The sequence below is a fragment of the Lonchura striata genome, chromosome 12 (genome assembly GCF_046129695.1).
Source record: "Lonchura striata isolate bLonStr1 chromosome 12, bLonStr1.mat, whole genome shotgun sequence".
In the NCBI taxonomy this organism is placed as follows: domain Eukaryota; kingdom Metazoa; phylum Chordata; class Aves; order Passeriformes; family Estrildidae; genus Lonchura; species Lonchura striata.
In genome coordinates, this window is record NC_134614.1 from 7239361 (window position 1) to 7261213 (window position 21853).

The 21853-nt window shown below is 65.2% G+C and overlaps 5 protein-coding genes across 5 annotated transcripts; 2 read left to right on the forward strand and 3 right to left on the reverse strand.

Annotated features, from left to right (window-relative positions):
• Window positions 1-1029: 1029 nt before the first annotated feature.
• Window positions 1030-7165, reverse strand: CDHR4 (cadherin related family member 4). The gene is made up of 20 exons (XM_077786219.1): window positions 7031-7165; window positions 6621-6641; window positions 6295-6491; window positions 6060-6222; window positions 5895-5980; window positions 5683-5778; window positions 5130-5233; window positions 4683-5057; window positions 4446-4593; window positions 4057-4159; window positions 3651-3866; window positions 3431-3570; window positions 3204-3351; window positions 2928-3130; window positions 2709-2848; window positions 2595-2630; window positions 1745-1913; window positions 1537-1656; window positions 1416-1446; window positions 1030-1285 (listed from the first exon to the last, which is right to left on the reverse strand). Exons 1-20 carry the CDS (start codon window positions 7080-7082, stop codon window positions 1230-1232), a joined length of 2604 nt encoding a protein of 867 aa, XP_077642345.1. The 5' UTR covers window positions 7083-7165; the 3' UTR covers window positions 1030-1229.
• Window positions 7166-7840: 675 nt separating this feature from the next.
• On the forward strand, window positions 7841-10164 carry INKA1 (inka box actin regulator 1). The gene is made up of 2 exons (XM_021529217.3): window positions 7841-7937; window positions 9240-10164. Exons 1-2 carry the CDS (start codon window positions 7899-7901, stop codon window positions 10107-10109), a joined length of 909 nt encoding a protein of 302 aa, XP_021384892.3. The 5' UTR covers window positions 7841-7898; the 3' UTR covers window positions 10110-10164.
• Window positions 10165-10242: 78 nt separating this feature from the next.
• UBA7 (ubiquitin like modifier activating enzyme 7) lies at window positions 10243-18418 on the reverse strand. Its single transcript, XM_077786220.1, has 24 exons — window positions 18378-18418; window positions 18093-18258; window positions 17238-17372; window positions 17059-17165; window positions 16783-16873; window positions 16530-16671; window positions 16327-16424; window positions 16074-16220; window positions 15836-15994; window positions 15585-15692; window positions 15424-15504; window positions 15184-15339; window positions 14930-15095; window positions 14656-14852; window positions 14348-14412; window positions 14016-14190; window positions 13838-13912; window positions 13300-13486; window positions 13032-13141; window positions 12858-12944; window positions 12592-12783; window positions 10885-10986; window positions 10710-10810; window positions 10243-10421 (listed from the first exon to the last, which is right to left on the reverse strand). Exons 1-24 carry the CDS (start codon window positions 18416-18418, stop codon window positions 10295-10297), a joined length of 3015 nt encoding a protein of 1004 aa, XP_077642346.1. The 3' UTR covers window positions 10243-10294.
• TCTA (T cell leukemia translocation altered) lies at window positions 18417-19646 on the forward strand. Its single transcript, XM_021529175.3, has 2 exons — window positions 18417-19093; window positions 19546-19646. The coding sequence occupies exons 1-2, from the start codon at window positions 18417-18419 to the stop codon at window positions 19586-19588; spliced, it is 720 nt and encodes a 239-aa protein (XP_021384850.2). The 3' UTR covers window positions 19589-19646.
• A 52-nt stretch (window positions 19647-19698) lies between these two features.
• AMT (aminomethyltransferase) lies at window positions 19699-21739 on the reverse strand. The gene is made up of 8 exons (XM_021529215.3): window positions 21482-21739; window positions 21327-21407; window positions 21086-21217; window positions 20843-20921; window positions 20576-20721; window positions 20306-20486; window positions 20039-20194; window positions 19699-19931 (listed from the first exon to the last, which is right to left on the reverse strand). The coding sequence occupies exons 1-8, from the start codon at window positions 21737-21739 to the stop codon at window positions 19753-19755; spliced, it is 1212 nt and encodes a 403-aa protein (XP_021384890.1). The 3' UTR covers window positions 19699-19752.
• Between the last annotated feature and the right edge of the window lie 114 nt (window positions 21740-21853).

Sequence of the window (21853 nt, forward strand, 5' to 3'; positions counted from 1 at the left end):
CGCCTCATTGGCTGCCCGCGGAAGCTCGGCCAATGGGCGCGGCCCGCGCGTGCAGGGCGCGCCCCGCCGGGCCGCGGCTCCGCGCTCCGGCCCGCGCTCCCGGCCACAGCCCTCCTCCGGCCGGTCTGCACCCCGAGTTCCCCGACACAGACTCACACCCGGCTGCCCCGCTGTCCCACTCACACTCAGAGTTCCCCGCCCCGAGCCTCCGGGGCCGCTCCGCATCCCCCTCCGGTCTCCGCTAGGAGCGGGGTCTCGCCAATGGGACACGCTCACGAACCACTCCGCTACCACAAAGGGTTAAATTCCACGGTTCCAGTGGGTTCAGGGCAAAAGGGACCCTCAGGCAAAGTCACACAGGTGACCCCTCTCATGTGAAATTTCACGGCTGGCCCCTGTTCCACTTCTCTCCCTTTAGTCACCTACTCCCCAAATTAGTCTCTTCCCTCTTATCCCGCCAGCGTTTCATTTCCCCAGGAGCTGCCAGGGAGGCGTCCCGTGGCGCGCTCCTTTGAAATTCAAATAACCGGTTTCCCACCTCCAGCTGACTGACGCCTTCAAAGCCTCCCGCCGCTCCCAGCTCCTCCTGCGGCGTCCCGCTCGCCTGCGCCCACGCTAATTCACTTTTCCTCCCAATTATCAACCCATCCCCTCTGCCGACCAGCTGCTCATCCCACCCGTTTGCGCCTGCGAGCGCTGTAACAAATTAGAGCTTGAGGGGGACACGGGAGCCGGGGCAAAAGTTGCTCAAAATTACCCGTGGCTGAGTTTTCCTGCCGCAGATAACCTCCCTGTGGAGGACTACCCCGGCTGGGTCACATCCAGGGACTACAGATATGCTTCTTTCACCGAAGCAGACTTGGCCGAAGCTCTTGTAGCATTTTTCACAGTGCCAAGCCCACTGCCAGTCCTTGTCCTGGGTCATGCCGCTCACACGGCTGACCAGACAGTGCTAATGACCACCACAGCAGGACAGCCACCAGCAGCACTGCCCGCAGTGCGACTCCCTGAGGCAATCACAGCCGCATGTGCAATCTCTGACACCGTTTATTAGGTCTGCGCTGGCTGAGGTGGCTCAGGGTGTGGCTGCACCCCATGTTCAGCAGGTTTGGCCACAAAGGATGGTCTCCTCCTCGGGGGCCATACCAGCTGCCAGTGCCCGGTGCTGTGCCCAGCACGGCCCACGTGGAGCTGTGGGTCACAAGGAGCCCCTCATCAAGTCAAGCCCTTCAGATCCAGCGCCGAGCCCCGGTCACGCTGTTGAAGAGATAATCCCTGCCGGTGCCTGAGATGGAGGCAGCACTCAGTCACTGCCCTGTGGGCCTGGTCCCCATCTCTCCTGTCCCCAGACCCCTCTGCCCTGGGGGACACAACCTGAGGCTGCTGTTGAGGCAGCTGTGGGACAGGGTACTCACGTGGGTCCTGAGCACGGCCATCAAACTGCCCCTGTGGGGAGGAGACAGGAGAGGCTGCTGAGGGCCACAGGGCTCTTCCTGCCCCCCGGCAGGGCACCCACCCTCGCTGCCACACACTTACTGGGCTGCTGTCATGTGGGTGTCCCTGCTCTTCCTTGCCCCCACTGTGCTCCACCACATCCCAGGAGCTGCAGAAGGAGGAGGGGAAGGGAGGGAATGCTGCCAGTGATGGGCTGCCGGCCTCAACCCCAAGAGATGGTGCTGGGAGTGACTCGCCAGCCAGGCTTTGCCTTGCCAGCTGCACCCTGTTTAGCCCATCATCCACCTACCTGATTGTCCCTTGGCACAGGAGGGGACCTTGACAGGGCTGTGCTCACCCAAACACCACCACCTTTCACCAGTGCCTGGGCACCAAGCAGGTCTGCCATCATATCCACTTGTTTGCCCATGTGCTGGCACGCACCACTCTCGTGCTTGGAGGGTGCTGTGCTGGGGGAGCTGCCAGGGCCACCCACAGGGCTGACCCTGGGTCTTCGCCCTTGCATGGTCACGACAGTCCCAGTGTCACTGAGCACCGTGGCCCCAACCTTACCAATGAACCTGGATCCAGCTATGCATCACCTCGGGGCAGTCATGCCACTGGAGGTGACTGTTATCCTGCCACGGCCTTGCATGTCTCCTCCTTGCTGTGCAGATACCTGGCACAGGCTGGTCTAGCATCTCCCCAGACTCTCTCCTCTATCACCTGTCACCACCACTGATCCTCCGCGTGTTGCACAGCCTGCTCACATCCTCCCTGGGAGTTTTCCCTGACAAATGGGGCTCACCCTTCCAAACAGGGGCTCCCCTGGTGAGCTGCAGTGACCTCAGCCCTGGTGCCAGGACCCAACCTTGCAATAGGCATTGGCAATAGCACTGTGCCACCCCACCCTGTCCATTGTAAAGTTTGTGCCCCAGCCTGGCCACCAACATCATGGTCTACTGGCCAAATTGCTCTCTCCTCTCCCATAGCTCCCATCAGGGCTGCACACTTGCCCTGGGCAAGAGATGGCTTCCTGTCACAGCAAGCCACGGCCAAATGCAAAGAATATTGAACATACCCTGTGTGCTGTGTCTCCCTGGCTACCTGCAAGGACAATACTACTGCCAATATGACCACCCTGGCCATACAGCACTCACCTCTTGGCCAGGAACAGCTTGCCAGGGGCCCGGTTGCTGTGGGAGGAGCAGAAGGCAGCCGTGAACCCTTAGCCTTGCTCACTGAGCCATGCCGTGAGGCGGGCTGGGGTTCACCTGCACAGCAGGCTCCGGGCCATGCAGCCCAGGGTGGCCAGCAGCAGGACACCAGTGATGGTCAGCACGGCCACAAACCAGGCTGGCGGGTCCCACACTGCCTCTGTCTGCGTGACAACCAGCGGCTCCTTCTGCAGTGTCTGTGGAGGCAGTGGGGTGAGGGGCCATGGGAGGTTCAAGGGAGCCTGGAGCACCTCCTGGTCAGCGGGCTCTGCTCACCGTGTGCTGGGTGGTGGTGCTGGGTGGCACCGGGGTGCTCCGGGGCGTGACGTGCACCACCAGTGCCACCACGATGCTGCGGCGGCGGGCACCAGAGCCGCCCCACACCTCCACCAGCAGGACAAAAGGGTGGGGCTCGACTCGACCACTGGGGAGGTAGACAAGGGTGCTCCCTTCCAGCTGAAAGCGCCCATCTTCATTGCCTGGACGAGAGGGTCTGCTCAGTGTCACACCACAGCGAGGGCTGGTTTGTGCCATGGCTTGGCCGTTCCTCACCTCCAACAATGTTGTAAGTCAGCACGGCGCTGTTGGGGCCGTGGTGGCACACCAGGCGGGTGACAGGCTGACGGCTGCCCGGGGACCCAGCTGTGATCCGCAGCTCCTGCACCTCGGGGATGCACACCGGCAGCTGGTCCGGCACAGCCTGCCAGGAGCAGGGGGAAGCGATAGGCACCCCCAGTCCAGGCACCCCCCACAGCTCACCCAGCGGGCTGCCCTCACACCTGCAGGCGCACAGACACATTGCACAGACGGCTCTGCCTGTTCCTTAGGACCAGGTCATTGTGGATGTCTGTCAGCCGCACCACCAGCCTGTAACTCTTCTGCTGCTGCGAGTCCAGGGGTCCCACCACGCGGATCACACCTGCGGGGAGGTGTGAGCTGCTGGGAACTGGGAGGTGCCATGGGCTGTGGCAAGGGCTGGGGAAGGGGCCAGGTGCTCACCAGTGTGCCTGTCGATTGAGAAGGGCTGTGCGGGGCCAGACCCCCCCTCCAGGCTGTACTCGAGGCTGTCCAGGGGGTAGTCACGGTCAGTGCCAGCCACACGCCCCACGATGCTGCCGAAAGCTGCTGTCTCTGGCACAGTGAAGGTGGCACTGGCTGGGCACACCGGTCTGAATTCGTTGACAGGTGTCACCGTCACAAGCACGGGCACACGGGCTGTGTGGCACACAGCTGCTCAGCCATGCTGGCATCTCACAGCCTCTGCTGAGCTGACTGAGATGGGGACAGAGGCACCAGCCCTGGGGTGGGCATCTCTGGGGCAGCACAGAAGGAATGTTTCCTTTGTGATCTGCTGGTTTGGGGACTGGGAAAGGTCTTTTCCCACTCTAGGGATATGGGCACTCACTGCTCTGTAGGGGCTGTTCTCCCGCTGTCACCACAATGGTGGCTGTGAACTGGAAGCCCAGAGCAGCCATGGCCTCTGAGTCATAGTCCAGGGTGGTGTTGACCTGTCAAGCCAGGAGGGGAGTGTCAGACAGAGCTGGGGTGCTCTGCAAAGCTCAGATGCCCTGCAAAGCCAGAGTATCCCACAAAGCCAGGGTGTCCCAAAAAGCTGCAATGCCAGGGCAGAAGGAGAGAGTGAGGAGAACGAGCAGGCCTTGGGGAGCAGGAAGCCATGAGGAGCCCTGACCCAGAACCTGGCATGACAACACGTGTCACAGGGTCCCACTGTCCCACTGGGCTCCGGGAGGTGGGCTTGCTGTCCATCTGGCCACTGCCCATGGCCCAGCTCACCTTCAGCTGCGGCCCCTCCATGCAGAAGTGGGAGCGGGAGGAGGGAGGCCCCTCGAGAGCATAGTGCAAACACCCATCAGTGCTGGTGTCGGTGCACGTCAATGTCACCAAGGTGGTGCCAGGGGACACGGTTTCAGACACCTGGGACCTGTGGCAGAGCAGCCAGCAGCTCAGCCTCTCTCCCATGTTCTGGGTGCAGCAGAGAGTCCCATGCACCTCACTCCCCCCCAACCATACACGAAGATGGCTGGAGTACATCTTGGTGCCTGACGGTCTGTCCCCTGCACGGTGATGTTGACTGTGGTGGTGGCGTGGTCATCGGGGTGCAGCCTGTTGTAAGCTTGGATGAGGAGGTGGGCACGGGTCATCTCCAGCCGGCGGGTGCTGCGGATCTCACCTGTCACTGCAGGAGGAGCCATGGCCTCGTACTGGGCACAGGGACAGGGACAGGGTGTCCCTGGGGATCTCTGCTCACCCTCGTCAATGGTGAAGAGCGTGGGAGCCACAGAAGCAAGGATGGCATAGCGGACATTGTCACCTCTGGCACGGACCTGTGTGACCACCTCCCAGGGGCCAATGCCCTCTGTCACTGTCACAGCCAGATGTGGCTCACTGCAGGCGAGGCGGGCATTGTGGCACAGCCTGGTGCCACCAGCACCCCGCTCCTGACCCAACCCCACTCACGGGAACGTGACGCGGGGACGGCGTGGTGGCAGCACCTCCACCCTTACAGCCCTGCTGCAGTTGTGCCCGTAATGATCCATCACCTCAATCTCCAACCTGAACATCTGTGTGCCAGCACCAGGGCAGCTGTTGGACAGCCCTGAGTGGCACCACAATGGGGATGGGGATGGGGACAGGGATAGGGATGAGGCTACTAATAAGGATAGGGACAGGAATAGGGTTGGGATGGGAACAGAAACAGGAACAGAGACAAAGGAGAGGGGGCAAGAGATGAGAACGGGGCTTGGAGTAGGAACAGAGGTGGGAAGAGGTGTGGAGATGGAGATGAGTATGAGCTGGAGACTAGAATGGGCAGGAATACAGACAGGGATGAGAATGTGGACAGGACTTGAGATGCAGAAGGGGATGAGACCCGGGCTGGAGCATTTATGGGTCCAGAGGGAGACAGGGGCCTAATGGGCAGAACAGGATGTGGAGAGCTGTGGCCAGGGAGGGGCTAAGCCCCAGAGGGCTGAGAGGTGGCTGTGACCAGCCTGGGGCTGCTGGTGCCCACCTGGATGTCCTTGCTGGGGTCAAAACCATTGTCAGGTGCCAGCAACAGGCCCCGGCGGGTGAGCGTGAGTGGTGTGTTGCGGTTTTGGAGCTTGAACTGCAGAAAGGAGGGTGATGGGAACGCCTGTCCCACTCCTCCATACCCGGGGTTCTGCTGTCTCCAAGGCTGCTCCCTTCTGTGGGGCTGTGGCCCTCCAGGGAGCTGCCACTCACCGTCAGTCCACCAAGTGGCTGTGGCAGCACCACATACAGGGGTGTCCGGGGTGCCACATCTGCCAGCACCTGCACCAGATCACCCTCTGGAACACAGCATAGCTGTGGGAGCTTGGTGCTGGCTGGCACCCACAGCCCCCACTGCCCTGTGCCCCCTGTTCCTACCTGCACTGGCAAAGAGGGTGTCACAGCGCAGCACATGCCCTGCTGTCACCCAGACAAAGAGCCGCTCTTCCACCTCATTCTCACCAGGACAAGCAGCCCGCAGGATCAGTGTGTACAGGTTCACCCGGCGGGCATCGAGCTCTGCACCAGCACGCAGTGTCACCTGCCATGGGGACACAGTCACTCAGCAGGGTGCCTGCCAGCTCCTGCCCTACTCCCTATTCCCCAGCCACACCTCTGCCCTGAACCTGGTGGCATCTGTGGGGTCAGAGCTGATGGCAATGGAGTTGAAGGGGTGGTCGGGCTTGATACTATCCAGGGTGACATTGGGACTGCTGCTTGAGTTGCTGCAAGACACGGTCACCTCAGCGACGCGGGTGCCTGACACTGCATCCTCACTCAGGGCCACCAAACGTGGCAGGTCAGGCAGGACTGGTGGAAGACCCCAGGGAACACTGATGGCTCATCCAGCCGTGCAGGAGCCCTGCTCCTGCACCTAAGCACTAATGCAGGCACAGGTTTCCCTGCCAGGCACAGCCGGGTCCAAAGCACTGCTGTTACCTGTTGTTCTGACGAAAGTCCCTGAAAAGAGGAGAGTGTCACTGCAGCCTGCTAGGTGTGCCCTGGCAATGCCCTGGGGAAGCCCCAGAAGTCCCTCTGTGAGATGCTCTGATGAAACACCAGTGGTGTCTGCATATGCCATAGCAATGCACAAAAGGAGCCCCAGTAACATCCTGGCAATGCTGAGGACACCCTGAGGACACCCAGGCAATGCCCTGGGCATGCTCGTGTGATGCCCCCTCCATGCCTCAACCCAGCCAGGCAGCTGCCAATCCCTCTGCTCATCCCAGGGTCAGCCCCAGGAATGTGGGAGCAACCGAGGAGAGCTTCTCCTCTGTCCCCTTCCTCTCAGCCATCCACCCAGGATCTGGCAAAGAGTGCCCCGAACACTGCGACCTTGAAGCACCTACCCGGGGCATAGAGGCTGAGGAGGAGGAAGGTGAGGTGTCCGTGCATGCCCATGGCTCTCTGTGTTTGGGACAAGCTGCAGCCGGTTGCCAGGGGTGCTGGGCACCACCCCGGCCCGGCGTCACGCCGTCCATCCCCACCCGTGGTGGCCGCCCCGGCCAGGGGAGGGACAGGGCAGGGCTCCATGCCCCGGCTCTGCACGGCGCCGCTCCCAGCCCCTCGCAGCTCCGTGGGGTTTGGCTGCCACCCCACGCTGCTTCATCACGCGGCACGCTCGGGAACCGGGAAAATTAGCTAGGAGGTAATTTCTGGCCGTGTTCTCGTTCATTTGCAAACCAGTGCCGCTTCTCCCGGGATCCCCATTAAGCTATTAGTTCCCAATTAACGGGCACCACGGCCAGGGTCACTCTTCCCTTCCTTCCTCCAGCGCCCAGCCCGGCTCTGGCAGCCCGGTGGAGCGGGGAGCCGACGGGAGATGCCTCCGCCGGGGCTCTGTACCGGGGCTGCCCTCCTTGTCGGCGGAGCATACCGAGCTGTGGGACCCCCGGTGCCCGAGGTGCTGCCGGCCGGGACACGGATCTCGCCTGCCCCGGCGGTGCCCGGGTGGTGCCCGGCGCGGGGCCCCGGGGCGGCGGGGAGGGGTCCGTGGGCGGGGCGGGGCCCCGGGGCGGCGGTGCCGGTGCGGGCCGGGCTCACGTTACGGCGGCCCCATTGGCCGGGGCGGGGCGGGGCGGGGCCGCCGGGCAGCGCCGGGAGGCGGCGGGCACGGCCGGGCGCTCCGTCCGCTGTCGCTGCTGCTGCTGCTCCGCCACCGCCACCGGCGGCTCTGGGAGCGGGGCCGGGAGCGGCGCCGGGGAAGCAGGACCGGGCATGCACAACGCCCGCCCAGACGAGCTCGGCGCCGAGCGGGTGAGTGCCGCCGCGGGCACCGGGAGGGAACGGGACGGGACGGGACCACTGTGCCCCCGCCCTGCCGCTCGGGGACCGCGGGTCTGCCGTGACGTCCGGGCGCTGCCGGTGGCATGAAAGCCGTGACATTACACGCGAGGCCAAAGGCGGCGCGGGGGACGTGTGCGCCCGGTGGGACTCTGGTGGTGTGGGGGCACGGGTGTCCAGCTGTCAAGGTGCCAGCGGCGCCGTCCCCCCGGAGCTGCCACCCTGCCACCCACCTAGGCTGCTCCGAGGGGCGGCGGTGACAGGGTGACCCTTCGGCTCTCCTGGGCCTGCCACATGCTTACCCAGCACCTCACAACCGGCTGCCCCAGTGTTCCCGGGCAGCGGCGGGACAGGGCGGCTCGGAGTGGTGGCACATTGCCACTAGGGCTAGATGAAAGGGTCCCAGCCAGCGGGGAGAGGGACAGGGATCGGGACGGGGACGTGGAGAGGGACAAGGACAGTCCTGCCAGCAGCTCTGTCAGGGCCAGCCAGAGAGAACAGAATTATTGGTCCTGGAAGCAATCCCTCCTGCACACTCAGCTTCCCGAGACTCCAGCGCGGAAAGGAAAACGGACGTAACACCCTGCTTTTGGGTTCAGACAATAGGAATTCAAGAGCGAGGAGCGGCCCGGCTGCGGGAGCCAGGAGTCCCTTCCAGCGCCCGCCCGGCCGCGCTCCGTTCAGCCCTGCCTGCCTTGGTCCCCTGTATTTCCCGGCCTTTGGGGGGTCCCGGGCCTTGGCCGCAGGCCTGGCTGCACCCTGACGTCACCTGGGGTGTCCCCAGCTGGAGGGCACAGGGTGGGTGGGGGGCCCTGCCAACGCACGGGGGCAGAGCCCCACCCCAGCACCCGCGGGTGCCCTGGGGCTGCCGCTGGCCCCGTGCCACCGAGTGGGACTGTGCCGGAGGGGTGTCCCGGCTGCCTCTACCGAGAAGGGGGCTGTCGGGGGGGGCAGTGGAGCGCCCGCTCCTACGTGCCGTGGCCCTCTGTCATTTCCCGCAGGCACGGCCGGGGCTGGGTGCCTGCTTGCTCACCCGACAAGCCGCTGCACGCCGGCCGGCTCCGCGCAGAAGCCGCAGGAAACCGGGGCCCGGGGCTGCAGGCAAGCCGGGACCTGCGGCCCGCTCTCCGCACCCTGCTGCACGCCCATTGCGCCAGCGAAGCCCCCACGAGCCGGGGCGGGGGGACGCGGGGTGCCGAGGAGGGTGGGACGGGGATCGCGGTGCTGGCTGGGGGCAGTGGCGACAACCGCGCTGACAGTGCCCTTTCCCTGCAGTGGTGCCGGCGGGAGGCAGGGCCGACGCTGCGGGCGCACATGCCCGGCACGCGGCAGACATCGCACCACCCCGGAAGGGCGACGGGGCCGGCCCCGCGACCCCCGCGCCCCGGCTCGGCGGCGGACTCGGCCTGCAGCCTGGATCCCGGGGGCGACGAGGAGGAGATGGGGAGCCCGGCCGCTCGCTCCCCCCCGGCCAGCGAGCGCAGCCTGGAGTTCGACTCGGGCTACTCGGAGGCGTCGGGGAGCACCTGGAGGGAAGAGGAGGTGCCCGTGCGGCGCCGGCATCTGCTGCCCTGCCAACGGGCACACCGGCTCTCCGCCGGCCCCGCCGCCCCACCGCCCGCCCCCGCCCGCCGTGTCCGCCCCAAATCCACCTCGGACGCCTGCCTGGAGCAGTGGAGGGCCCTGGAGCCCGCCGACACGCAGGACTGGACCGTAGCGCTGCTGTCGCAGAGCCGGAACCGGCAGCCTCTGGTGCTGGGCGACAACTGCTTCGCTGACCTGGTGGAGAACTGGATGGACCTGCCCGAGGTGGGCGCCGAGCCGCGCCGCCGGGCCCCCGCCGAGCCCTCCCGCCGGCTGGCCAAGCCCCCCGCCTTCCTGCTCAGCCTCTCGGGCAACGTACGCCGAAAGCTGGCCAACATGGCCCGGCCCCGGGGTGCCGACGGTGCCCGGCCGGGGGGCCGCGATGCCACCAAGCGTTTCTCCTGCCCGCTGGGGCTGGGGGGACAGCCCAAGGGCGCCTGCTTCCACCAGTCCCACAGCAACATCGCCCAGCTGGCCACGGACTTCCACCGCTTCACCGCCTTGATGAACAGCCGCAGCCGCCAGCCCATCATCTGCAACGACGTTATCGGCTACATTTAGCCTTGCTGCTGCGGCCCGTACCCCCACCCTGTAAATAAACCCCGGTTTTATACGGTCTGGGCGCCGCAGCATTTATCAAAGGGAGCGCCTGTGCCCCAGGCAGGGGCAAGCAGGGGGTTTTTGCAAGGAGGGCTATTGCAGCCTGCAGCTTTTATTGCATGGGGCAGGAGGTGCTGGCCCCTTGCTCAAGGTAGGGAGCACAGAAGAGGGGGACGGGTATCTTCAGCCTCAGCATCCTCTCCCTCGCAGATATACAGTAGCTCCAGGTCCTGCTGCTGCAGCATCCTGGCATCCTCCAAGTTCTTGGATAGCCTGTAGCAGGGAAAGGGTGGTTTGGGGGCACTGGCTTGTCCCCCAAAGGCTGGCTGAGTGTTCCAAGGGTGCCTTGGGCCCCTTAGGGGTGTCCAGCCAGGCTGGTGGGATGCAGGGGCCAGCAGCAAGGGGCCGAGCAGGGGTCCTGCCACGGGAAGTGCTGCCGGCAGGATGTTTATCCAGCAGTCGGCTGGGAGCTACAGTGCAGCTGGAGTAGCTCAGGATTGAGGCAGTGGGGGCTGGAAGCTCCCCCGGGGGCAGGATTGGGCCCTGGAGCCAAGGACCTACCTCCGTGCCTGCTGCCAGGCCCGTGTCTCTGCATCTGCCTTGCTGTCATAGAGCACAATGTCGCCACACAGGAGCATGGTCACAGTCCAGCCATATGTCCTCTGCAAGAGGTGGGTGTCAGGATCTGGCTCGGCATCCCCCAGGGTTACCCGAGTGCTGACAGCGCTGGGCTCACCTGCAGCCAGTCCAGCACCTCCTGCACCGTCATCGCTTGCCCATCTGCGCCGACTGCCCGCATCTCCAGCCGGTCCCAGCAGCTCCACTCCCGCCCACCATACTGCCAGGGGGTAGCAGCCAGCACTGGCACCCCATGTCCTGGCTGACCAGCCCCATGGGGCAGGGACTGGTGCAGCACAAGGGCTGGGGGACATCAGGGCAGGCAAATGGGCAGGGTGATGGGGGCACCATGGTGGTGTAGGGGCAGTGGGGGACACAACTATGCCCCCAGCACTGCTGGGGTCCACTTCAAGGGTCAGTGTCAGTGTGGGGCCAGCACTGCCCCTAGCCCCGGGCCAGGACAGGCACACAAAAGGCCATTGAAGTGTTGCCCAGCCCCACACAATCATCTCTTCTCATGCCTGTGGCCCCACGACCCCTGCTCCAGCCCAAGGAGGCCAGTGTGGTGCCAAGCCCGGGGCCAAGCGCCGGACGCAGCCCCGCGCCGTCTGGCAGGGCTACAGGGCCATCTGCCCTCGCTGCGGGCAGCGCCAGCACTGCCTGCCTGGCCCCAGCCCCACTCGGGGGAGGTGTTCACACCTGGTCACTCTCCCTCCTGCTTTCTGCTGCCTTCTCACCTCCGCCTTCTGCTGCCTGCACTTATTCCACCGGTGGGAAGGGCTTAACCCCATCCTCACCAGGGCAGCAACTGTTCAGCACACAGGGAAAGCCATAGCCCAGCCCTCCATCACCGAAGTACATTGTCCTGGTCCTGGAAACCATATTCCTCTGGACAAGGCTGGCCCCCAGTGTGGGCGCCCCAGGTCCCCATGGGGACATAGGTCACACCAAGCAGGCCTTGGGGACATGTGTTCCCACCACAGCCAAGCAGCTGGGTGTGAAATGTCACACCGAGTGTCCTCGCCCTGGCACATGGAGGTGTTGGGCGCTGCTGCAGGGACCCGAGGGCATGGCCAGACCCAGCAGCATCCTCCATCCAGGGATGAAGCCAACCCAGGGACGCTACAGCCAGGATGGCACAGGGCTGGGTGTGGGGTTTGAGGGGGTGGTGGGGCAGCCCTCAGCAGTGCTGGAGCCGGCGCAAGGCAGTGGAGTCGCCTCCCTCCCCCTCTTCCTGCCCCCGGCCCTGGGCCCCCCGGGCCAATCTGGTTCCAATCGGCGCTTCCTGCCGTGCCGGAAGGGCTGCCTCGCACGCCATAAACCCCCAGACAAAGGGGCCTCTATAGCCCAGCCGGTCCCAATCTGGGCTGCCCCCACCCCCGCTCTCCCTCCCTGGTTCCCCACCGCCGGGACCCCCGGCCCCGCTCCCCCGGGCGGCGCTTCCCGGCCCGGTGCCAGCTGCTCTCCGGCTGCCACAGCTGGTTTCCATAAGCCAGATGAGTGCAGCCGCAGCGGCCTCCCACCCTGGCTGTGGGGCTCAGTGTGGGGCCTGCCGTGGGGCACCCCAGAGCATCCAGCTGGGCCTGGAGCTGGGTGATGGGACACTGCTGAGGGTCAGCCAGGGGAAGGAGCTGGTTCCTCACTGCCTGGCAGCATTCCTAACCCACTGCAGCACCCAGATCCATTTCTGGAGTGCTATGGCCCGGGCTGCCCTTGCTGCATGGCCACCTCCTTTCCCCTGGATCCCTTTGGCATTGTCCCACAGCAGACACCACTGGCCCCGTGGTGTCCCCCACCTGCACTTTGCCAGCGGAGAGGGTCCTACCCGGTAGGTGGGGGCTGGCGGGGGCTGCACACGGAGCAGCAGGCAGGCAGCCAGGCTGATGTTGCTGTTGCGGTAGCAGCTGAGGTCCTGGCACCCCCACACCAGCTTGTAGACCTCCAGGCACACCAGCCCGGCCACAGCTGCTGTGGTGGTGATGATGGCGGGCACAATCTGCCCAGCAATTCGCTTGCTCTGGGGACAGGAGGGCATCAGCAACTGCCCCACACAGGACAGGGACTCCTGACCCCACAGGCTGCCCCTCTCACCGTCAGCCAGTTGGCAGGGGAGATGCCATAGTTCTCTGCACGCAGGTTGGACGCTGCTGTGATAAAGTCTATGTGGACATCATTGTCCTGTGGGGAAGAGTGGGGGAACATCTGCATCCCATGGGGACATCAACACCCCCAGGCTGAGCAGGGCCACCTGCCTGGCTCCCCTACCTTCTCAAAGTGGATGGGCTCCATCAAGGGTGCATGTGTGTCCTCATCCCCCACCAGTTCCTGTCTCCACTGCACCAGGTCCTGGGTAACCTCTGTCAGCTGCCTGTGATCTGTGGGCACAGGGACACATGGCATGATACTCCTGCACTGTGGCACTGCTGGGGTGTCCCCACCTTGGTCTCGGTCATCTTGGTTGCTGAAGCAGGGACAAGAAGACAGAGCCCCACCACCACCAGGCTGGACCCAGGAACATACCTGGGAACCTCACCTGTGGGAACTTGTGCCTCTGTGGGTTCCTCTGTGAGGGGGATCTGGAGCCCTTCCTGGGGTGCAAAGGGTGGCAGGACCACATCACGGACAACAGCCTGGATGGCCGCCCGGTCCATGCATGGTGGCACTCTGTGTACTTGGGCAAAGAGGTGGGCAGCAGCCAGGATATAATCCAGGTGGGTGTCCTGTGAAGTAGAACAAGGGTGGCTATGGGGTGCCTTTCTGGGGTGGTCCCACATAGCCAAGGGCTGCCAACACTGCCCCAAGCTGGTAGAACTGCCTGGCTTTGCCCCAGAGTGGAGGTGGAGTAGCCTCTCCTCCTCCTCTGGCCACAGAGCATGTGCAAGCTGTCCCCTGCAGTGCCCTCACTGACTGGGGCACAGGGACAGACCCAGCCCAGGCAGCCCTGCACAGGTTGTGGCAGATAGAGCACATCTACAGTTTAGTATTCCCTGTATGCCCAGCACAGGCTTGGCTCTCCCTCTGCCCATACCATTCCCACATGAGACCCCACAGCTCTCCCTCCCTGCACTCACATTGTCAGGGTTGAATGTCAGTGGATGGGGACAGCTCCTGTCCCCAGCCCAGAAGGGGACACCCGGGCTGGTTTCCTGGCACAGGGAGAGAAGAGTCAGGCCCGGAGCGTGTGGCCCTGGCTGCAGCGAGGTGGCTGGTGGAGGGACGGGCGTGCCAGCCCTATGGTGCTGGGCTCACATGCTCCGGGGGGTAGATGTGCAGCAGCTGGGCGATGCCATCGTGGTAGCAGCTCTGCCAGCGCCGGCGGGCCCAGCGCACACAGTCCCGCCAGTCCTGCGGCCGCTCCCGCAGGCTGTCCCACACCTGCTCCAGGACCTTCCCTGGCGGCTGCCGCTCCAGGAAAGCTGGGTCCCTGCAAAACCAGGCAACTGCTGATGCTGGCCCAAGAGCAATCTTGTGAGGCACCTGGGTGGGATGTGGCTGTCTGGCACCCTCTCGCCATTCCCAGCAGTGCCCTGACAGAGCTGGAAGCTCCTCTCCCAGTGTCACTACCCCCAGAGTCCACTCACTCCATGAACTTGTTGACTTGCTCTGCAGGTAGCTGGAAAAGCCCCTCAAACTCCTCACGGGCCCACTGTGGAGGAGAAACTGAGGTGTGAGAAAAGGAGGTGTTGAGCACTAGAACCTCCCTCTTATGCCCCCAACGCAGGGGGAGGGGGAGGCTCTGGCAGGGCCAGCAGCAGTATTCAGGCTGCCAGCAGGAAGCAGCTGGGGCTATATCCTGCCCATGGCTCACCACTGGAAGGGACAAGGGGAAGGAAGACAAAGGTCTCGGTGCCTCTTCGTTGGGTGCTGTGGCTGGGGCAGCTCAGCCTACCTGCAGTGTGTGCTGGATGGTGCGGGGGAAGTGCCGCAGGGTGCAGACGGGGAAGGTGCCATCCCTGGCGGTACTGGCTGGCCCCAGAGGCTTGGTCAGGCACGGTACCATGGCCAGCACATTCCCCCGTGTCCCCTCCGTGCCCGAGTCCAGCAGTGGTGTGCGACAGCGGAGACAGCGTCTCTCCAAATAGGTGCCTGCAGGGAGCCAGGAGTGCTGCGGACCCAGGGAGCATGTCCAGGGGCTTGGCCCTCTTGCCCTTCCTGGCACTCACGGGCCTCTATCGTGTCCAGGGCGCTGGCAACGCCATCCAGGTGCCGGAAGAAATTGTCCTTGTAGAGTATCTCAGTAGCAGGTCCCATCTGGTTCTGGTGAGCCGTCACTCTGACATCAGGGTTCATGCGCTGCACGGCTGCTGCGGCCACCACCGATTTTGGCTCCTGCCAGGGCAGAGAAGGGGTGGGCAGCCCTAGAGAGCTCCTGGGACAGCCAGGATGCCCTTTGGAGGGAGCTCAGCCCCTGCCTCACTGATATATCTGCTGAGCGATAAAGAAGCTGCCGATGGAGGTTGGAGAGGGCAACAGTGTCCATGTCAGTGATGATGAGCTCTCCATCCGGCCCTGCCGCCAGCCCCATCATGGCAAAGTTTTTCAGCAGCTCGCAGCCGATGGCACCAGCTCCCACCTATCAGGGCAGAGATGCTGCAGTTCTCCGTCTGCCAGCTGGATGCTCTGCAGCCTCCCAGTGCCATGGGCCCTGCCCACTCACCACCAGGTACTTCTGGTGACCCAGCTTCTCCTGGAAATTGGCCCCGAAGACGGCAATCTGGCCATCGTAGCGAGAGCCTCTCTGCCGGGACAAGGAGCTGTGTGAGCACAACAGCCACGGCACCCCAGGGCAGCCGGGAGGGGCTGGACACGGGGTCTCACCGCGGCACAGTCCGTCTCTGTCAGCTGCGCAGCGCCCGGCAGCGCCAGGCACTCGAGGGCATCGAAGTACAACCACTGGTCCAGGGGCAGGAACTTCCGAGTGATGGCCTGGGGCGAGCAGCCCGTGGGCAGGCAGCCAGCGGGGGTGTTCGCCCCTCTCCTGCTGCCGGACCCCCGTCCCCAAGCGGGCAGCAAGTGCCCTCTCGTGGCCACCGAACGGCACCGGACAGCCAGGGACCCGCCCCGCTCACCTTCAGCACCTCCTGGGCCGCCAGCGCCCCGACCACGGCGGACACGGGGCACAGGTCCCCCGCGCTCACGCTGGCGAAGGCGCGCACGATGTCCTCATCCAGGGGACCCTGCTGGGCTCCCAGGCTCCGCGCCAGCGCCAGCACCCGCTCGGCATCCGCCTGCAGGCAGAGGGGAGGGGGCAGTCCCCGGCAGGGTGCGGGGCTCGGCAGGGCCGGCGGGAGCGGGACAGGGACTTACGGGTGCCCTGGGCCGCGGCAGGCGGCCCTGCTCCCTGCGGAACGCGTGAAGGGCCTGGAAGGCGGCGTGCAGGCTGCAGCTGCGTGGCAGATCCTTGGGACTTGCCACTTGGATTTTGGGCTCCTCCAGAGCCTGGCCCAGGGGCTTCTGCCAGCACAGCACCAGGGATTGGGTGAGTGTTTTCCTGGGGTCCAGCATGGCACAGCAGTACCCCAGCCTGGGTGGCAGCACTGTCGGGCCAAGAAGGACTTACGTGGGAACACTCCTGGGGCTGCTGCACCTGTGAAACCAGACCCCCACAGCGGTAGGGTGAGAAGGAGCTGGTGTCACTGATCTCCAGTCTGAAGGCATCTGGGGACATGAGGAGCACAGATGTCACATCACGGTCACTGCCAAGGACCCAGTGAGTTCCTCAACCCTGAGCTAGGGCAGTCAGGATCCCCCTGGAGATCTCACCGAGCACACGCACAGGGATGGGCTCCTGGCCATTCAGCTCTGTCATCCCCTGCACGCCAGAAAACGTCACCAGGTCACCATCACGGAAGAGGTGGCCATGGCTGTTCTCTGTCCCCATGTATGTCACCACTCCTGGGTTTCCCTGAGGGGGGAAAGGCTACATGAGAGTGGGGCATTGGATTGGGGGGGCATACAGCCAGTGAAAGAGGCAGCAATGTTTTGGGGGACCTGCAGGGCCTACTCTGCCTCCTACCTGAGAGATGTGCTCCACAGCAGCAGACACTGGATCCCCTTCTGCTGGGTCATCAACGACAAAACGCTCCCCAAAGTCACAGAACACCTGCCTGGAGAGGACCCATGGGGTTTTGCCACAGGAAGTGCCCCACCAAGCTGCCCCAGCACTGCAATGTCCGGCCCAGGCCGAGCAGCCCTACCAGTGGGCTACCAAGGACATGGGCTGCAGCACAGGGCTGGGGCTCTGGGGACAAGGTGACCCGCAGCCAGTGCAGGACCCCATGAGACCCCTTACCCTGCCAGCCCCTTGGTGTCAGCCACGATGAAGCAGATGCTCCGGGCATGGCAGAATTCCCCAATGCGGAGCTGCTCCTCCAGCGGGGACTCAGTCAGCACCACCACCTGTGCCAGGTCTGTCAGTGAGCACTGCTATCCCCAGTGCCGGGTCCCCCCAGTGCTGGCATGCAGGCTCACCTGGAAGGAGGCAAGGAAGGCCTCCGACAGCTCCTCAGTATGAGCCTTGACCACCACACAGGGGTTCAGCTCAGCCAGGGCCCGCTGGGATGCCTTGGCACGGTTCTGGCCTAGATCACTCTCTCCAAGGAGGAACTGCAGAGTGGACACATGGTGGGGTACCCCATGGGTCTGGGGTGCTCCACAGGCCCAGTCTGCACTGGTAAGCCTCTGCTAAGGACCTGTGACAATGAGGGGCACCCTGTGCCTTACCAGCCTCCCCAGCTTGTGCTGGTTATTGGAAGCTCCTCACCCCAAACCCATACCTGCAAGCAGAGATTTTCCCAACTGCACCTGCATCTATTACTGTGACATCTAGGCACATCCATACCTGCTACTGGGACTCCCACCTGAGTGTGCACCTGTACCAAGACCCTTCTATGTACCTGTATACGTTATGGGGCCTTCCCATCCATACCTGTACCTGTTACTGGGATTGCTGTCAGTATCCATTGTGGGGATTCCCATCCATACTGGTACATGTTACTGGGACTCCCACATGAGTCTGTACCTATTACCAGGACCCTGGGGATCCATTATGGGGATTCCCATCCATACTGGTACATGTTACTGGGACTCCCACATGAGTCTGTACCTATTACCAGGACCCTTATCAATACCTCTACACATCATGGGGTCCCTCATCCATACCTGTCACTGGGGCCCCTGACTGTACCTGTTATCGGGATTCCTACCCATATCTGCACCTACTACCGGCATTCTCACTAATTCCTGTTACGAGATCCTCACCTGTTCCTGTTACAGTGAACCTCACCCGTACCTGTCCCCGGGAGCCCCGCCCGGCCCCGCCGGTACCTGGTGGGCGCGGTCGGCGGTGCAGACCGCACCGCAGTCGTGCAGGACGACGCGCCCGGTCCCCGCCAGCACCAGCGCCGTCGCCACCTGAGCTCCGGTCCCGCGCAGCCCCGACACCAGCACCGCCGACTCGGGCAGACGCCGCGCGCCGCCGCCCAGCACATACCTGCGGGTACCGGCGGGAGCCGTCAGCGGGACCGGCACCGCTGCAGCGCGCCCTGCCCCGCTCGATGCTGCGGCGCTGCCGTCCCCGGTGCCGGTGCCGGTGCCGGTGCCCGCACTCACAGCTGCCGCGAGTACCGCGGCTCCCCCTCGCTTCCCGCCATGACGGCCCCGCCCCGGGGAGGAGCCAGCCCGGGAGGCCCCGCCCCCAGCGCGGGCTCGGCGGCGCGCGCGGCAGGCCCCGCCCCAAACCGGTGCTCAGAGGCCCCGCCCCGGTGCTCAGAGGCCCCGCCCCAAACCGGTGCTCAGAGGCCCCGCCCCGGTGCTCAGAGGCCCCGCCCCAAACCGGTGCTCAGAGGCCCCGCCCCGGTGCTCAGAGGCCCCGCCCCGGTGCTCAGAGGCCCCGCCCCAAACCGGTGCTCAGAGGCCCCGCCCCGGTGCCGCGCTGCGGCGGGGACGGGCAGAGCCCCGCCCCCCCGGCAGCCTCGCCCCCGGTACCCCGCGGCCATGGCGGCGGTGGCGGCGGGCTGGCAGCCGCCGTGGCGGGCGCTGGCCGCGCTAGGCCGGGAGCTGGCCGCCGAGTGGGCGGCGCAGGACGTGCGGGCCGCGCTGTGCCAGCTGCTGCTGCTCTGGCTGGGCATCAGCCTGCTGGGCGTCCGCCTGGCCTGGCGCGCCTACGGCGGGGCGGTGGCCGCGCTCTGCTACCGGACCGGCCCCGCCGGCCGCCGCTCCCCCGGCACCGCTTCCGGGGCCTCGCCCTCCCGGCCCCGCGCGCACTCCCTGTCCCCCGCCGGCCCGGCGGGACGCAACGGCGCCGCCGAGCGGCACTGCCCGCCCCGGTGAGTCCCGACCGCTACCGGGCCCAAAACCGCCGATTGCCCCCGCTGAACCCCGCGGGCCTGCCCGGCTTCCCTCCCCCGCGTCCGGCCAGCCTCTCGGAGCGCAGCCCGGTGAGCGACCCCTGCCCAGTGCCACCCGGTGAGCGTCCCCCCAGCTGCACCCCTGCTCCAGTACAGCCCAGTGACTGCTCGCCTGCCCAGTACGGTCCGGATGGGGCCGCTGGGACACCGGCCCGGTTAGCCCCCAGCTGTGGCTTCTGACAAGTGCCCCCCAACCTGTGCCCCCGACCTTTGAGCCCCCCACCCCGCCCAACTGCACCCCAGACCAATGTGCCCCAGTAAGGGCTCCCCAGCCCTGCCCACCCCCGACGGACAGGCAGGTGCCTGCCTCAGTGCCGGGCTGCTGTGCTGGCGGCTGCCCCAGCCATGCTCACGCTTCCTCTCTCTTGCAGGGATGGCCCTGCAACAGAGCCCATGAAGACACATCGGGAGTGAGCAGCACCAGGACTGCCAGCTGGGTACTGCCAACACCAACATTAAAGTGCTGTGCCCACCTGCTGCTCATTGTTTTGGCACTGCCAACAGAATCATAGAGGAAAGGGAAATGGGACAGAGTGTTTATTGGAGCTGGGGCACTGTGCCCACAGCATAGGCTGGTCTCACTTGGCCATGTAGTACTGGGTGGGCACAAAGGGCATCTTGGTAATGACAGCAGGATGCTGCTTCTTCCGCACCTCGACAGTGAGCTCGGTGCCAGCCCGGCTGTGCGCTGCCTCCACATAGCCCATGGCAATGTTCTTGCCCAGGCAGGGCGAGGGACATCCACTGGTCACTGTGCCTGAGATGTGAGGACACGGGGAGGTGAACGGGGCCTGGCCAGCCCCTGTCAATGCCATGGCCACAGCTTGGAGTCATGCCTGTGCCAGCCCCACTGCCCCCACCTACCCACAGGCCTGCCTTCGGGGCCCAGGATGGCCATGTGGGGCCGGATGGCGGGTCCCACCGACGTCAGCCCCACACGCCTGCGCCTTGGCTTCTCTTTCACTTGTGCCATGATGACAGCAGCACCGGGGAAGTCCATGGCCACACGCCGGCGCTTCCCTGCAGGGCAGAGATGGGTGAGGGTTGGTGATGCCTGACCGGTCCCCTTGTACCCACTGGGGACACCTTGCTGCTCTGCCTGCCCCAAGGAGGAGGTGGAGGTTGACCTACCCAAAGTCCACATCAGCCCGGCCTCGGCAGGGGTGACAGTCTCATCAATATCATTGCCGTAGAGGCAGAGCCCGGCCTCCAGGCGCAGGCTGTCCCTGGCTGCCAGCCCTGCTAGCCACACATCGGGGACACCCAGGAGCTGCTCGGCCAGCTCCACCGCCCGCGCTGCGGGCACCGAGATCTACGGCGGGACACGGGCAGGGTCAGTGGGGCACGGCCTTCCCCTGCATTGGTACCACAGTGGGGATGCTGGCATGGTTCCCTGGGTACCTCCACGCCATCCTCGCCGGTGTAACCACAGCGCGTGACCCGGCAGCCCGGCACGCCAAAGACGGTCGTGGTGATGCTATTCATAAAGGAGAGCTTGGCCAGGTCATCCGACAGCCCTGCCTGCAGAACCCGTGCCATGGAGGGACCTGGGGAGGCAGGTGGCTGGAAGACAGCAGTGCCCAGGGAAAGGGGGGGAGGTGGGGAGGGCAGTGACATTCACCAGGAGAGGACCCAGAGGAGGGCAGGCCCATGTGGAGCCCCCACTACCTTGCAGAGCCAGCAGCGCGTTGTCTGACACCTCCAGGTGTACGTCACTGCCGGTGGCCTGCAGCTGCGCCGCTCTGTCCTGCCAGGGTGACAGAGGGCTGCTAGCACGGGGGCCAGGCCAGTGCCAGCCCCACACGTGGCCACGGCCACCTCACCCTACACAACACGGATGTCACCAAAAGGGAGAAGGACTCATTCCCACTGCGTGTCCCCTCCTCCCGCGGGGCTCAGGCGGCCCCATACCCTCAAGATGGCCAAGTCCTTGTCAGCACAGGCGGCGTTGGACACCACGTAGAGGTGATCTTCTGACGTGTTTGTGACGATTAGGTCGTCCATGATGCCGCCCTTCTCGTTGGTGAGCAGCGTCAGGGTGCCCTGCGGGACACGGCCCACAGAAGCTTGGCCGGGCTGCCTGGACCCTCCCAGGGCATCCCGGGTTCCTCCGACCCCACTGGATGCCTGGTGCCTGCCCAGTGCCCCCTACCTGTCCTGGCTTCAGCTCGGCGATGTCCCCCACTACCAGGCTCTCCATGAACCTGATGCGGTCCCGGCCGTAGACCAGGGTCTGCAAGGGGCCGGGGAGGTTGTGAGGTGGTGCGGCTACCCCCCTGCTCCAGCCCCTCGCCCCGACCCCGCTACCTGCAGCATATGGGAGACGTCGAAGAGGGAGCAGTGGCGGCGGGTGTGCAGGTGTGACTGGAGGTGGCCCTGCCCGTAGTGCAGCGGAAGGGTCCAGCCGGCGAACGGCACCATCCGCCCGCCGCGGGCCCGGTGCAGGGCATCCAGCGGCGTCTGCTTCAGCCCCTCCTCCCCGGCCCCGGCGCCCCCGGCCCCGCTCCGCGGCGCCGAGCCCGGGGGGCGCCGGGGCAGCGCGGCGCGGCAGCCCGCCCGCAGCATCTTCCTCTTCCTCCTCCCTCCCGGCACGGCTCGGACCGGCCCCGGGGCGCCTGGGACATGGAGTCCGCCCGGCCCTGGCCCCGGCCCCCGCCCCCGGCCCGTCCCGCCCTCGGC

Excerpts from the sequence above, each read along its gene's own strand:
- CDHR4 (XM_077786219.1), bottom strand. The coding sequence starts at position 7,082 with ATGGGCATGCACGGACACCTCACCTTCCTCCTCCTCAGCCTCTATGCC. Across the intron at positions 6,223-6,294 it reads CCACCAGGTTCAGGGCAGAG|GTGACACTGCGTGCTGGTGC; the intron begins GTGTGGCTGGGG and ends TCCCCATGGCAG. Across the intron at positions 1,447-1,536 it reads ACCCACATGACAGCAGCCCA|GGGCAGTTTGATGGCCGTGC; the intron begins GTAAGTGTGTGG and ends TCCTCCCCACAG.
- INKA1 (XM_021529217.3), top strand. The coding sequence starts at position 7,899 with ATGCACAACGCCCGCCCAGACGAGCTCGGCGCCGAGCGG. Across the intron at positions 7,938-9,239 it reads ACGAGCTCGGCGCCGAGCGG|TGGTGCCGGCGGGAGGCAGG; the intron begins GTGAGTGCCGCC and ends CTTTCCCTGCAG.
- TCTA (XM_021529175.3), top strand. The coding sequence starts at position 18,417 with ATGACGGCCCCGCCCCGGGGAGGAGCCAGCCCGGGAGGCCCCGCCCCC. Across the intron at positions 19,094-19,545 it reads GAGCGGCACTGCCCGCCCCG|GGATGGCCCTGCAACAGAGC; the intron begins GTGAGTCCCGAC and ends TCTCTCTTGCAG.
- UBA7 (XM_077786220.1), bottom strand. The coding sequence starts at position 18,418 with ATGGCGGGAAGCGAGGGGGAGCCGCGGTACTCGCGGCAGCT. Across the intron at positions 17,166-17,237 it reads CCTTCCTTGCCTCCTTCCAG|GTGGTGGTGCTGACTGAGTC; the intron begins GTGAGCCTGCAT and ends GACCTGGCACAG. Across the intron at positions 16,672-16,782 it reads CTGTGGAGCACATCTCTCAG|GGAAACCCAGGAGTGGTGAC; the intron begins GTAGGAGGCAGA and ends TTCCCCCCTCAG.
- AMT (XM_021529215.3), bottom strand. The coding sequence starts at position 21,739 with ATGCTGCGGGCGGGCTGCCGCGCCGCGCTGCCCCGGCGCCCCCCGGGC. Across the intron at positions 20,487-20,575 it reads CCGGCGAGGATGGCGTGGAG|ATCTCGGTGCCCGCAGCGCG; the intron begins GTACCCAGGGAA and ends GTCCCGCCGTAG. Across the intron at positions 19,932-20,038 it reads CCCCGAAGGCAGGCCTGTGG|GCACAGTGACCAGTGGATGT; the intron begins GTAGGTGGGGGC and ends CTCACATCTCAG.